The sequence below is a fragment of the Oncorhynchus nerka genome, linkage group LG6 (assembly GCF_034236695.1).
Source record: "Oncorhynchus nerka isolate Pitt River linkage group LG6, Oner_Uvic_2.0, whole genome shotgun sequence".
Taxonomy (NCBI): Eukaryota; Metazoa; Chordata; class Actinopteri; order Salmoniformes; family Salmonidae; genus Oncorhynchus; species Oncorhynchus nerka.
The window spans coordinates 13,291,496-13,306,446 of NC_088401.1; the positions used below are offsets into that span (position 1 = coordinate 13,291,496).

Genomic DNA, 14,951 nt, shown 5'->3' on the forward strand with positions numbered 1-14,951 from the left:
CACCCCTTTTTCCCCCAATTTCATAGTATCCAATTTGTAGTTACAGTCTTTTCCCATCGCTGCAACTCCCGCACAGATTCAGGAGAGGCCGAAGGTCAAGAGCTGTGCATTTTCCAAAACACATCCCAGCAAAGCCACACTGCTTCTTGACACAATACCCGCTTAACAAGGACGCCAGCCGCACCAATGTGTCGGACGAAACACCGTACACCTGGCGACCATGTCAGCGTTTACTGCCCCCAGCCCGCCACAGGAGTCGCTAGTGCGCGATAGGACAAGAACACCGCTACAAGACCATGGTGCTTGCCTACGGAGCTGTGAGGGGAACGGTACCTCAGTACCTCCAGGCTCTGATCAGGCCCTACACCCAAACAAGGGCACTGCGTTCATCCACCTCTGGCCTGCTCGCCTCCCTACCACTGAGGAAGTACAGTTCCCGCTCAGCCCAGTCAAAACTGTTCGCTGCTCTGGCCCCCCAATGGTGGAACAAACTCCCTCACGACGCCAGGACAGCGGAGTCAATCACCACCTTCCGGAGACACCTGAAACCCCACCTCTTTAAGGAATACCTAGGATAGGATAAGGTAATCCCTCTCACCCCCCTTAAAAGATTTAGATGCACTACTGTTCCACTGGATGTCATAAGGTGAATGCACCAATTTGTAAGTCGCTCTGGATAAGAGCGTCTGCTAAATGACTTAAATGTAAATGTAAATGTAAACATCCCTTCTGGCCAAACCCTCCCCTAACCCAGATGACGATTGGCCAATTGCTCACCGCCCCATTGGTGTCCTGGTCACGGCCAGCTCCGACAGAGCCTGAATTTGAACCAGGATCTCTAGTGGCACAGCTAGGAGTTAGGATCTCTAGTGGCACAGTCTAAGGCACTGCGATGCACAGCGCCACTCGGGAGGCCGTCTTATTAATGTCTGAGTATCTCGGTTATTGGTTTCCCTCCAGATCTATAAAGGACCCATTGCTGCATCTGTGAAAAACTCTACTACAGGCAGGCCTCTACCTTTGTATTTTACCATCTTGAAGCTGTGTGTTTTGGGAATAGGAATTCTTACTGTTCCATTTTTAGATATTTCCCCACAGGAAATACATCTATAATTGATGATGTTTTCTCGAGTTGCCTCCAAATTATGTATTTTATGCAATCACAATGGGATTTTCCTATACTGGCATTCACATGGGATTTTCCTATACTGGCATTCACATGGGATTTTCCTATCCTGATCTGGAATACATGGAGTTTGAAGAGAGACACTGCGGGACACAGATAGTCTCCGTTACAGTATTGGAAATTGCAGGCCACACTACTTGCCTAGAGAGTTTTCAATTATACTTTAGTGGCTGTTTATTTACCACCACAGACAGATGCTGGCACTAAGACCTCACTCAGTCAACTGTATATGGAAATAAGCAAACAGGAAACCGCTCACCCAGAGGCGGCACTCCTAGTGGCCGGAGACTTTAATGCAGGGAAACTTAAATCAGTTCTACCAAATTTCCATCATGTTAAATGTGCAACAAGAGGGGGATCACCTGTACTCCACACATAGAGACGCGTACAAAGCTCTCCCACGCCCTCCATTTGGTAAATCCGACCACAACTCTATCCTCCTGATTCCTGCTTACAAGCAAAAATTAAAACAGGAAGCACCAGTGACTCGGGCTATAAAAAAAAGTGGTCTGATGAAGCTGATGCTAAACTACAGGACTGTTTTGCTATCACAGACTCGAACATGTTCCGGGATTCTTCCGATGGCATTGAGGTGTACACCACTTCAGTCACTTAGAGTCAGTCACAGACTCTAACCCAGAATCTTACAAGAAATCCTGTTATGCCCTGCAACGAACCATCAAACAGGCAAAGCGTCAATACAGGGCTAAGATTGAATCATACTACACCAGCTCCGACACTCATCTTATGTGGCAGGGCTTGCAAACTATTACACACTACAAAGGGAAGCACAGCCGCGAGCTGCCCAGTGACAAGAGAGTACCAGATGAGTTAATAACTTCTTTGCTCGCGTCGAGGCAAGCAACACTGAAGCATGCATGAGACCATCAGTTGTTCGGATTACTGTGTGATCACGCTCTCCATAACCAATGTGAGTAAGAACGTTAAACAGGTCAACATACACAAGGCTGCGGGGCCAGACGGAATACCAGATGGATTACCAGGACGTGTGCTCCGGGCATGTGCTGACCAACTGATAGGTGTCTTCACTGACATTTTCATCATGTCCCTGATTAAGTCTGTAATACCAACATGTTTCAAGCAGAACACCATAGTCCCTGTGCCCAAGAACACTAAGGTAACCTGCCTAAATGACTACAGACCCGTAGCACTCACGTCCGTAGCCATGAAGTGCTTTGAAAGGTTGGTAATGGCTCACATCAACACCATTATCCCAGAAACCCTAGACCCACTCCAGTTTACATACCGCACCAACAGATCCACAGATGATGCAATCTCTATTGCTCTCCACACTGCCTTTCCCACCTGGACAAAAGTAACACTTATGTGAGAATGCTGTTCATTGACTACAGCTCAGCGTTCAACACCATTTTACCCTCAAATCTCATCGTTAAGGTAAGGACCCTGGGACTAAACACCTCCCTCTGCAACTGGATCCTGGACTTCCTGTCTACACCTGTTGTATTCAGCGCATGTGACAAATAAACTTTGATTTGATTTGGGATTGCTGAGATCATCAGTAAATCAAGACTTCCTATGACGGCAGAATTTACCATGTCAAAAAACACTCCAGTTTAGATACTTAGAGTAAGATGCAGGAAGTAGTTCATTGGGGATGTTGTAACTTTGGCAAAGATGGAGTCAATTGTGACTCTCCCTCTCCCTCATTCACTCCCTTTGAAGAAGAACAATACTTTATTTATTCCATTTTGATCCATAATATCTCTCTTTTTTTTGTTTACCTGCTTCATCTCTTTTTTGTTGAATTTTTACCCCTTTTTCTCCCCAATTTCGTGGTATCCAATTGTTTAGTAGCTACTATCTAGTCTCATCGCTACAACTCCCGTACGGGCTCGGGAGAGACAAAGGTTGAAAGCCATGCGTCCTCTGATATACAACCCAACCAAGCCGCACTGCTTCTTAACCCAGCGCGCATCCAACCCGGAAGTCAGCCGCACCAATGTGTCGGAGGAAACACAGTGCACCTGGCAACCTTGGTTAGCGTGCACTGCGCCCGGCCCGCCACAGGAGTCACTGGTGCGCGATGAGTGCCTGGGCGGGAACCCAGGGTCTCTGGTGGTACAGCTGGCGCTGCAGTACAGCGCACTTAACCACTGCGCCACCCGGGAGGCCCTTACCTGCTTCATCTCAACCTCCTCTTCCTTTTCCTCTCTGATGATGACATTTTCTCACTCTCTCCTCTCCATCCAGACTATGGCACCATCCGTAAGGTCCTGTCTCCTCTGAACCAGACCATGGGCAGCTGTCTATTGGATGAGATTGAGTTGTTTCCGCCCAGGAGGAAACAGCCAATCAGAAGCCTCCTGATCCTGCACAGCAGCAGTGAACTGTATGTCGGCGTCAGGGACCAAGTCATCAAGATACCACTGATGAGATGCGACTTTCACAAGACCAGAGAGTGAGTACACACACAGACAGGCGACGCAAAACCATGTCAGCTTCAGGTCTCAGGCAAGACCCAACCGCACACCAACACACATACACTACTCCTACTCAACTACAGGTAGTTACAGAGTTGTTACAAGCAAATTACTTCAATTATATAGTGGACCTGGCATGATGCCAATGTAATATACTTGTACCTTCTTGTCCCCTCAGCTGCTGTGGCTGTTGTAGTGGGAGTGTGTTAGTGAGACGTATTGAATATCTGACCGAGGGAAAGCAGATCGTTCAGAGCACAGACCTGGATATGGAGCACACTGCCAAGGATAACAGTAGACCCATGCATGACTCACAGAGATAAGGCTTGCATCCTAAATGGGACCCTATTACCTGTTTTGTTCACTACTTATTGATAGGGCTCTGGTCAAAAAAAAGTGCACACTATATGGAATAGGTTGTCATTTGGGACGTACTGCAATGCTTTACAGAGACAGAGTCACTGGAGCATGGAGACTATCAACTCCAATGAAGAGAGTTGGAAAAACAATAGTTCATCATTTCATTAATATAGATGAAGAGACGTACAGATTTAATCTCACAGAGAAATAAGTTATTCTCGGGGTTTAGATAAATGGAGATACATGATAACACGTGGGGCTGTAGGAGATACATGATAACACCTGGGGCTGTAGGAGATACATGATAACACCTGGGGCTGTAGGAGATACATGATAACACCTGGGGCTGTAGGAGATACATGATAACACCTGGGGCTGTAGGAGATACACGATAACACCAGGGGCTGTAGGAGATACATGATAACACCAGGGGCTGTAGGAGATACATGATAACACCAGGGGCTGTAGGAGATACATGATAACACCTGGGGCTGTAGGAGATACATGATAACACCAGGGGCTGTAGGAGATACATGATAACACCTGGGGCTGTAGGAGATACATGATAACACCTGGGGCTGTAGGAGATACATGATAACACCTGGGGCTGTAGGAGATACACGATAACACCAGGGGCTGTAGGAGATACATGATAACACCAGGGGCTGTAGGAGATACATGATAACACCAGGGGCTGTAGGAGATACATGATAACACCTGGGGCTGTAGGAGATACATGATAACACCAGGGGCTGTAGGAGATACATGATAACACCTGGGGCTGTAGGAGATACATGATAACACCTGGGGCTGTAGGAGATACATGATAACACCTGGGGCTGTAGGAGATACATGATAACACCTGGGGCTGTAGGAGATACATGATAACACCTGGGGCTGTAGGAGATACATGATAACACCAGGGGCTGTATGAGATACATGATAACACCTGGGGCTGTAGGAGATACATGATAACACCAGGGGCTGTAGGAGATACATGATAACACCTGGGGCTGTAGGAGATACATGATAACACCTGGGGCTGTAGGAGATACATGATAACACCTGGGGCTGTAGGAGATACATGATAACACCTGGGGCTGTAGGAGATACATGTAGGAGATACATGATAACACCTGGGGCGGTAGGAGCTACATGATAACACCTGGGGCTGTAGGAGATACATGATAACACCTGGGGCTGTAGGAGATACATGATAACACCTGGGAATGTAGGAGATACATGATAACACCTGGGGCGGTAGGAGCTACATGATAACACCTGGGGCTGTAGGAGATACATGATAACACCTGGGGCTGTAGGAGCTACATGATAACACCTGGGGCTATAGGAGATACATGATAACACCTGGGGCTGTAGGAGAATCATGATAACACCAGGGGCTGTAGGAGATACATGATAACACCTGGGGCTGTAGGAGAATCATGATAACACCTGAGGAGAATAACACCTGAGGCTGTAGGAGATACATGATAACACCTGGGGCTGTAGGAGAATCATGATAACACCTGGGGCTGTAGGAGATACATGATAACACCTGGGGCTGTAGGAGAATCATGATAACACCTGGGGCTGAAAGAGATCATCATACATTGTATATTTTTTTACTTCTGACATACGTTCTGTGTTTGTGTGTGTGTGTTTTCACCAATCTGTGTGTGTGTGTGTGTGTGTGTGTGTGTGTGTGTGTGTGTGTGTGTGTGTGTGTGTGTGTGTGTGTGTGTGTGTGTGTGTGTGTGTGTGTGTGTGTGTGTGTGTGTGTGTGCGACAGTACATAATATATCACCATTATGTCCCACATGCGCTGGGAGCCTCTTAGGCTATTACCAGCTGTTACTATCTGTCTATCTCAGAGATCAGTCTGAGTTGTGTATTAGAGATCAGTCTGTGTTGTGTATCAGATATCAGTCTGAGTTGTGTTTCAGAGATCAGTCTGTGTTGTGTTGTGTATCAGAGATCATTATGTGTTGTGTATCAGAGATCAGTCTGTGTTGTGTTGTGTATCAGAGATCAGTCTGAGTTGTGTTTCAGAGATCAGTCTGTGTTGTGTATCAGGGATCAGTCTGTGTTGTGTATCTGATATCAGTCTGTGTTGTGTCTCAGAGATCAGTCTGTGTTGTGTTGTGTATCAGGGATCAGTCTGTGTTGTGTCTCAGAGATCAGAGATCAGTCTGTGTTGTGTATTAGAGATCAGTCTGTGTTGTGTATCAGATATCAGTCTGAGTTGTGTTTCAGAGATCAGTCTGAGTTGTGTTTCAGAGATCAGTCTGTGTTGTGTATCAGGGATCAGTCTGTGTTGTGTATCTGATATCAGTCTGTGTTGTGTCTCAGAGATCAGTCTGTGTTGTGTTGTGTATCAGGGATCAGTCTGTGTTGTGTCTCAGAGATCAGTCTGTGTTGTGTATCTGATATCAGTCTGTGTTGTGTGTCAGAGATCAGTCTGTGTTGTGTATTAGGGATCAGTCTGTGTTGTGTTGTGTATCAGGGATCAGTCTGTGTTGTGTCTCAGAGATCAGTCTGTGTTGTGTTGTGTATCAGGGATCAGTCTGTGTTGTGTCTCAGAGATCAGTCTGTGTTGTGTATCTGATATCAGTCTGTGTTGTGTGTCAGAGATCAGTCTGTGTTGTGTATTAGGGATCAGTCTGTGTTGTGTTGTGTCTTAGAGTATAGTCTTTGTTGTGTGTCAGATATCAGTCTGTGTTGTGTCTTAGAGATCAGTCTGTGTTGTGTTGTGTATCAGAGAACAGTCTGTGTTGGGTTGTGTCTCAGAGATCAGTCTGTGTTGTGTCTTAGAGATCAGTCTGTGTTGTGTATCAGAGAACAGTCTGTGTTGTGTCTCAGAGATCAGTCTGTGTTGTGTCTCAGAGATCAGTCTGTGTTGTGTATCAGGGATCAGTCTGTGTTGTGTCTTAGAGATCAGTCTGTGTTGTGTATCAGAGATCAGTCTGTGTTGTGTCTTAGAGATCGGTCTGTGTTGTGTATCAGAGATCAGTCTGTGTTGTGTTGTGTATCAGGGATCAGTCTGTGTTGTGTATTAGAGATCAGTCTGTGTTGTGTATCAGAGATCAGTCTGTGTTGTGTATCAGAGATCAGTCTGTGTTGTGTTGTGTATCAGGGATCAGTCTGTGTTGTGTATTAGAGATCAGTCTGTGTTGTGTATCAGAGATCAGTCTGTGTTGTGTATCAGAGATCAGTCTGTGTTGTGTATCAGAGAACAGTCTGTGTTGTGTATAAGAGATCAGTCTGTGTTGTGTCTCAGAGATCAGTCTGTGTTGTGTATAAGAGATCAGTCTGTGTTGTGTTGTGTATAAGAGATCAGTCTGTGTTGTGTTGTGGATCAGAGATCAGTCTGAGTTGTGTCTCAGAGATCAGTCTGTGTTGTGTGTGTTGTGACACTGCTCTCTTTTTGGCATTACAGAAAGAGACATCAGGTAATTGATGGTGCTTGAATCCTCCCATACACAGACCTGAAAAAGCTGCTATTTGTCTGGTCCCATGACAAATCTGTATTGTGAAAATAGTTTGTTTTTAAGCAGAAAATATGTAGACACTCAAATACATGCTTCAGGTATTTTGACTGTACATGGCCCAACATAGAGAGAAATCTGAATCATTTGCCTATAAAGTTTCCAGATCAGAACATGACTCTTGAACAAGCTTTTCACAATTGATGATGTCACATTATACTATATCTTTCCTCTCTCCTCCTCTCACGTCCTTTCTCCTTCTCTCACCTCCTCTCTCCATCTGCCTCCTCCTCTTTCCTTCTCTCTCCTCCTCTCTACTTCTCTCTCCTTCTGTCTCCTCCTCTTTCCTTCTGTCCTTCTCTCTCTTTCTTCCTCCTCCTCTCTCCTTCTCTCTCCTTCTCTCTTCTTCTCTCTTCTTCTGTCTCATTCTCTATCCTTCTGTCTCCTTCTCTCTCCTCTCTCCTCCTCTCTCCTTCTGACTCCTCCTCTCTCCTTCTCTCTTCTTCTGTCTCATTCTCTATCCTCCTGTCTCCTTCTCTCTCCTCTCTCCTCCTCTCTCCTTCTGACTCCTCCTCTCTCCTTCTCTCTTCTTCTGTCTCATTCTCTATCCTTCTATCTCCTTCTCTCTCCTTCTGTCCTCCTCTCTTTTTTTCTCTTTCTCTCTTCTTCTCTCTCCTCCTGTCTCCTCCTGTCTCCTTCTGTCTCCTCCTCTTGCCTTCTATCTCCTTCTCTCTCCTCCTCTGTCTTTCTCTCTCTCCTTTTCTCTCCTTCTCTCTCCTTCTGTTTCCTCCTCTCTCCTCTCCTCTCTTTTTTTTCTCTTTCTCTCTTCTTCTCTCTCCTCCTGTCTCCTCCTGTCTCCTTCTGTCTCCTCCTCTTGCCTTCTATCTCCTTCTCTCTCCTCCTCTGTCTTTCTCTCTCCTTCTGTCCTCCTCTCTTTTTTTCTCTTTCTCTCTTCTTCTCTCTCCTCCTGTCTCCTCCTGTCTCCTTCTGTCTCCTGCTCTCTCCTCCTCTCCCCTTTCTCCTTCTGTCTCCTCTCTCCTTTTGTCTCATTCTCTCCTCTCAATTCAATTCAAGGGGGCTTTATTGGCATGGGTAACATGTGTTAACATTGCCAAAGCAAGTGAGGTAGACAATATACAAAAGTGAAATAAACAATAAAAATGAACAGTAAACATTACACATACAGACGTTTCAAAACAATAAAGCCATTACAAATGTCATATTATGTACATATACAGTGTTGTAACAATGTACAAATGGTTAAAGTACACAAGGGAAAATAAATAAGCATAAATATGGGTTGTATTTACAATGTTGTTTGTTCTTCACTGGTTGCCCTTTTCTTGTGGCAACAGGTCACAAATCTTGCTGCTGTGATGGCACACTGTGGTATTTCACCCAGTAGATATGGGAGTTTATCGAAATTGGGTTTGTTTTTTAATTCTTTGTGGATCTGTGTAATCTGAGGGAAATATGTGTCTCTAATAAGGTCATACATTGGCCAGGAGGTTAGGAAGTGCAGCTCAGTTTCCACATTGTAACGGCATTCAGAGGTGGAAGAAGGATCAGACCAAAGAGCAGCGTGGTAAGTGTTCATGATGATTTATTCAAAACGAACTGAACACTGAAATATAAAACAATAAACGATGAGAACAAAACGAAAACCGAAACAGTACCGTGTGGCCCAAACACTCACACGGAAACAAACAACCACCCACACAAACCAAAAGTGAAACCCAGGCAACTAACGACACCTGCCTCTGATTGAGAACCATACTAGGCCGAACACAAAAACCAACATAGCAAAACAAACATAGACTGCCCACCCCAACTCACGCCCTGACCATACTAAAACAAATAATAAAATAACAGAACTATGGTCAGAACGTGACCCACATCATATTGTGGGCAGTGAGCACATAGCCTGTCTTCTCTTGAGAGCCATGTCTGCCTACGACAGCCTTTCTCAATAGCAAGGCTATACTCACTGAGTCTGTACATAGTCAAAGCTTTCCTTAAGTTCTCTCCTTCTGTCTCCTTCTCTCTCCTCTCTCTTTCTCTCTCCTTCTAGCTCCTTCTCTCCTCCTTCTGTCCTCCTCTCCTCCTTTTGCCTTCTCTCTCCTTCTGTTTCCTCCTCTGTCTCTTTCTCTCTCCTTCTGTCTCCTTCTGTCTTCTTCTCTCTCCTTCTGTCTCCTCCTCTCTCCTCTCTCCTTCTGTCTCCTCCCTCCTTCTGGCTCCTTCTCTCTCCTTCTGTCTCCTCCACTCTCCTTCTCTCTCCTTCTGTCTCATTCTGTCTCCTCCTCTCTCCTCCTCTCTCCTCTGTCTCTCTCCTCTCTCCTCCTCTCTCCTTCTGTCTCCTCTCTCCTCCTCTCTCCTCTCTCCCTCTGTCTCCTCCTCCCCCCTTCTGTCTCCTTCTGTCTCCTTCTCTCTACTTCTGTCTCTTTCTCTCTCCTCTCTACTTCTGTCTCCTCCTCTCTCCTTCTGTCTCCTTTTCTCTCATTATTTAATATATTAATCAATCAATCACTATTCTCTCTCCACTCTGTCAGGGGGTGTGTTGGGGCGAGGGACCCTTACTGTGGCTGGGACCTGGTGTTAAGGAAGTGTACCACCCTGGAGGAGAGTGTCAGCATGAGCCAATGGGAACAGAGCATCACTAAATGCCCTGTGAGTACGCAGAATGCACTATGCCACACACACACACACACACACACACACACACACACACACACACACACACACACACACACACACACACACAAACACACACACACACACACACACACACACACACACACACACACACACACACACACACACACAGTCACCCTCTGGGAAATGCATTTTCTCCCCAGCAATTCATGTTGAAATGAATAGGGGTGATTACTCAATCAATCTCCACTGTCTTCGTGATCATTACCTCATTCTCAGCAGTCCGCCCATTCATTCTTCCACCTCCCAATTGGGGGGATTGATTTCACTGCGACACCGCTAAATGAAAGGGTCATTGTCATGTGCCTGACAGATATCCATTCTGAGGCAGTGACCATGGGCAGTATTGAGTGCTGCCCTGGTCTTGTATGTGGTTCCATGTTCAACAGTATCTGTTGGCAAACACTCACACACACACACACTCACGAACATGCACAAACACACCAAACCATTACTCATACAGTCTCTTTGAAGTTCATCGTCAGGCCTAAGTGGTACACTCTACTGGTCTACTGACAGCACTGGCTGTCTCCGTCTGATGACATCATAGTCAGCTAAAAGACTGTGTAAACACAGACACTATTACAGATGTCATTGCTTGTTCTCTGGCCCTGCTTCCTTCCTCTCTTTCTCTCTTCCTCTCTGTTCTTTCCCTCTCTGTTCTCTCTCTCTCTGCATCTTCTCTCTCCATTCATTAGAATGTGCTTCTCTCATAGTAAGGTCTTCCCATTTAGACTGTTGAGTGGGTTCAATGACCGATAATAGAAGGCCATATTTTATTTCAGTTCCCACCAAAGCAGTGACATATCAAGCCTTTCTTTTCTTGTTGTTCAAATGCTCTTCACACAAAGATGATACGGTTATGTGGCTCATATCACCTGTGGTGTTGATTCACACACCATTGGTTTCCATAGTTAGCCCATATGGCTAACACATTGGAATCAAAACAATGCACCGTTTTATGTTTTATACAAATGGACATGCTCACCTGCATGTATATGAGTAAATATGTATGTGAATGTGAATACTTATTTTCCCTCTCATCATTAATTTCCCTTGTATTTTTACTAAGCTGAACTATGTGTTAGGTCCCTTTATAATTAAAATTTTAAAAAATGTAATTCATATATTGCCTCCTTTGGATACATCTGTCACGGTTCATGAATCCACTGCCTCCTTTTCTCTCTCTCTCTCTCTCTCTCTCTCTCTCTCCCGTGTTTGTGTGGGCGTGGTTTCCAATCTCGGCCTGATTGTCTGTGCCAGCTGGAATCACTTATCTTCCCTTTATATGTTCTGTAACCAGTGTTTCTTGTTGTCAGATCGTTGTTACTTCCCTGAGGTTGTGTCGTGTGTCCGTACTCATCTCTCGCCGCCCTTGTGTGGATTATCTGCTGTGCTCCTTCCTACCCATCCGGACACTCTCCCCTGGGTTTCTCAGCACGCTCACATAGGAGGATGCGCCCTAGTCCCTGGGTCGGATTCCGTCTGAGTACAGTCTGTCTGTCCTGTTGCTGCTGTAACCTGTATTCATTAAACCATCGTTGCTTGCATCTTGCATCCGCCTCTGTATTGTTACAGAACGATCTGACCAGACCATGGATGCAGCGAGTTCAACGAGTCTGACCGAATTCATTTCCCGTATTATCACGAGAATGGATCAACAAGAGGAGAACATCTCCAGCACAGGTCGAGAAGTACAAGCCATTGCGACGCAGGTATCCCAGCTGACCCAACAATTACAACATCTGAGGGGTCTCGCTGCGCCACCTACACCGGCAGTTCAACCCGCCCCGCCAGAGCCGGATTCCCAGCTAGAGCCACGGCTACCGACACCAGAGGGTTATTCAGGTGATCCTGACTATTGCAGAGCTTTTCTTACGAGATGTTCCATGCATTTCTCGTTGCAGCCACAGACCTTCAACCGTGAACAGTCTAAGGTAGCATTCGTACTCACACTGCTATCAGGCAAAGCGGCTCTTTGGGGAACGGCGGTGTGGGCGAACCAGGACCCATGCTGCACCTCTTTCCAGACACTCTCCGAGGAGATGAGAAGGGTCTTCGATCGGGCCGTGGCGGGTAAGGAGGCGGCCAGACTACTCGCTGACCTTCGCCAAGGAGACCGTTCAGTATCGGAATACTCCATCCAATTCCGCACTCTGGCCGCAGAGTGTCAGTGGAACGAGGAGGCGCAGTGGGACATGTTCCTGCATGGGCTGGAGGACCGGATCCAGAAGGAGATTTATGTTCTGGACCTTCCCAGGAGTTTAAATGGACTAGTGGAACTAGCCTTGAGGGTCGACGCTCGTCTGAGTCGTGTTGGCCGCCGAGCATGCCCTAACAGACCGTATAACGACACGGAGGGCTGGCATGCCAGCGGCGGGAACACGGCCAGTTCAACCTCCGCTCACGAACCCATGCAGCTGGAGAGAGCTCGCCTCTCCCGGGAAGAGAGGGAGAGGCGGAGATCCCAAGGACTCTGTCTCTACTGTGGTAGAGCGGGCCACTTTATCCACTCCTGCCCGGTAAAAGATTAGGCCCGGTAGTAAGAATGAGGCTACTATCGGGTGGTGTCACCACAGAGAAGACCTCATCATCTACTCTCCTCCCGGTAAGAATAAAATGAGCCGCCTTCGAGAACCGGTCCACCACGGTCAGAACAACCGTCTTGCCCTGGGAGGGCGGGAGGGCGGTAACAAAATCTAGCGCGATGTGGGACCAGGGTCTCGAAGGGACCGACAGCGGTTGGAGTAACCCATCTGGGGGTCGATTAGAAGTCTTCCCAGTGGCACAAACCGAGCAAGCCAAGACAAAACTGTGAATGTCACGAGCCATCAGTGGCCACCAAAAGCGTTGCTTAACCAAAAAGCTAGTGCGACTGACTCCTGGATGACACGCTACGTTGGAGCAATGCCCCCACCGAATAACATCGGACCGACACCCCTCCGGCACAAACAACCGATTAGGCGGGCAACCGGGCGGAGGCGTTACCCCTTCTAAGGCCATTTTGACCCTCGATTCAACCTCCCATGTGAGTGTGGAGACCACTAGGGTCCCGGGTAGGATGCACTCGGGAGTGGATGGGCGTTCGGAATGGTCAAAAATGCGAGAAAGGGAATCGGGTTTGACATTCTTGGAACCCGGGCGATACGAGAGAGAGAAGTCAAAACGTCCGAAAAAGAGTGCCCACCGCGCCTGCCTGGAGTTGAGTCGCTTGGCGGTTCTGATATATTCCAAATTTTTGTGATCGGTCCAAACTATAAAAGGTACCCCCGATCCCTCGCGTCAGTTCGTGGTAGAGGTGGGGGTAGGTGCGGTACTTTCCCAACGTTCCTCTTCTGACGACAAGATGCACCCTTGCGCGTTCCTTTCCCATCGGTTATCACCTGCGGAACGCAACTACGACATTGGCAACAGAGAGTTGTTGGCAGTGAAGTTAGCACTGGAGGAGTGGCGCCATTGGTTAGAGGGTTCGGGGGTACCTTTTATAGTTTGGACCGATCACAAAAATTTGGAATATATCAGAACCGCCAAGCGACTCAACTCCAGGCAGGCGCGGTGGGCACTCTTTTTCGGACGTTTTGACTTCTCTCTCTCGTATCGCCCGGGTTCCAAGAATGTCAAACCCGATTCCCTTTCTCGCATTTTTGACCATTCCGAACGCCCATCCACTCCCGAGTGCATCCTACCCGGGACCCTAGTGGTCTCCACACTCACATGGGAGGTTGAATCGAGGGTCAAAACGGCCTTAGAAGGGGTAACGCCTCCGCCCGGTTGCCCGCCTAATCGGTTGTTTGTGCCTGAGGGGTGTCGGTCTGATGTTATTCGGTGGGGGCATTGCTCCAACGTAGCGTGTCATCCAGGAGTCAGTCGCACTAGCTTTTTGGTTAAGCAACGCTTTTGGTGGCCACTGATGGCTCGTGACATTCACAGTTTTGTCTTGGCTTGCTCGGTTTGTGCCACTGGGAAGACTTCTAATCGACCCCCAGATGGGTTACTCCAACCGCTGTCGGTCCCTTCGAGACCCTGGTCCCACATCGCGCTAGATTTTGTTACCGCCCTCCCGCCCTCCCAGGGCAAGACGGTTGTTCTGACCGTGGTGGACCGGTTCTCGAAGGCGGCTCATTTTATTCCCTTGCCTAAATTACCATCTGCCAAGGAGACAGCGGTAACTGTCGTGGATCACGTCTTTCGCTTACATGGTCTGCCGATGGACGTAGTTTCTGACAGGGGGCCCCAATTTGTGTCCAAGTTTTGGCAAGAGTTTTGTAGGTTACTGGGAGCGAGTGTCAGCCTGTCTTCAGGGTTTCATCCCCAGAGCAACGGTCAAGCGGAGAGGGCCAACCAAGATTTGGAGAGAGTGTTGCGATGTTTGGTTTCTAAGAATCCCTCTTCCTGGAGTCAACAACTCTCTATGGTTGAGTACGCTCACAATTCGTTGCCAGTGGCAGCCACGGGTCTCTCTCCGTTTGAGTGTAGTTTAGGTTACCAGCCACCTATCTTTCCCAGTACGGAGTCCGAGGTGTCTGTTCCCTCCGCTCACGCTTTTATCCAGAGGTGCCGTCACGCATGGAGCAGAGCCCGTGAGACTCTTCTCCGGGTGGGGGCGCGCACCAAGACTAAGGCCGATCGCCACCGGTCGAAGCCTCCGGTATACGTCGTTGGCCAAAGAGTGTGGCTTTCTACTAAGAACATTCCACTCCGATCCGTTTCGAACAAGCTTGCCCCCAAATTTATCGGCCCGTT

General features: G+C 47.5%; 1 protein-coding gene across 1 annotated transcript in view; it reads left to right on the forward strand.

The window, feature by feature from the left end:
- LOC115117765 (semaphorin-5A-like) overlaps nucleotides 1-14,951 on the forward strand; it is a 251,760-nt gene that overhangs the window by 209,068 nt on the left and 27,741 nt on the right. Inside the window, exons 11-12 of the mRNA XM_065019047.1 lie at nucleotides 3,419-3,626; nucleotides 10,046-10,163. Of these exons, the coding sequence (XP_064875119.1) occupies nucleotides 3,419-3,626; nucleotides 10,046-10,163 (326 nt within the window). The remainder of the gene's footprint in view (nucleotides 1-3,418; nucleotides 3,627-10,045; nucleotides 10,164-14,951) is intronic.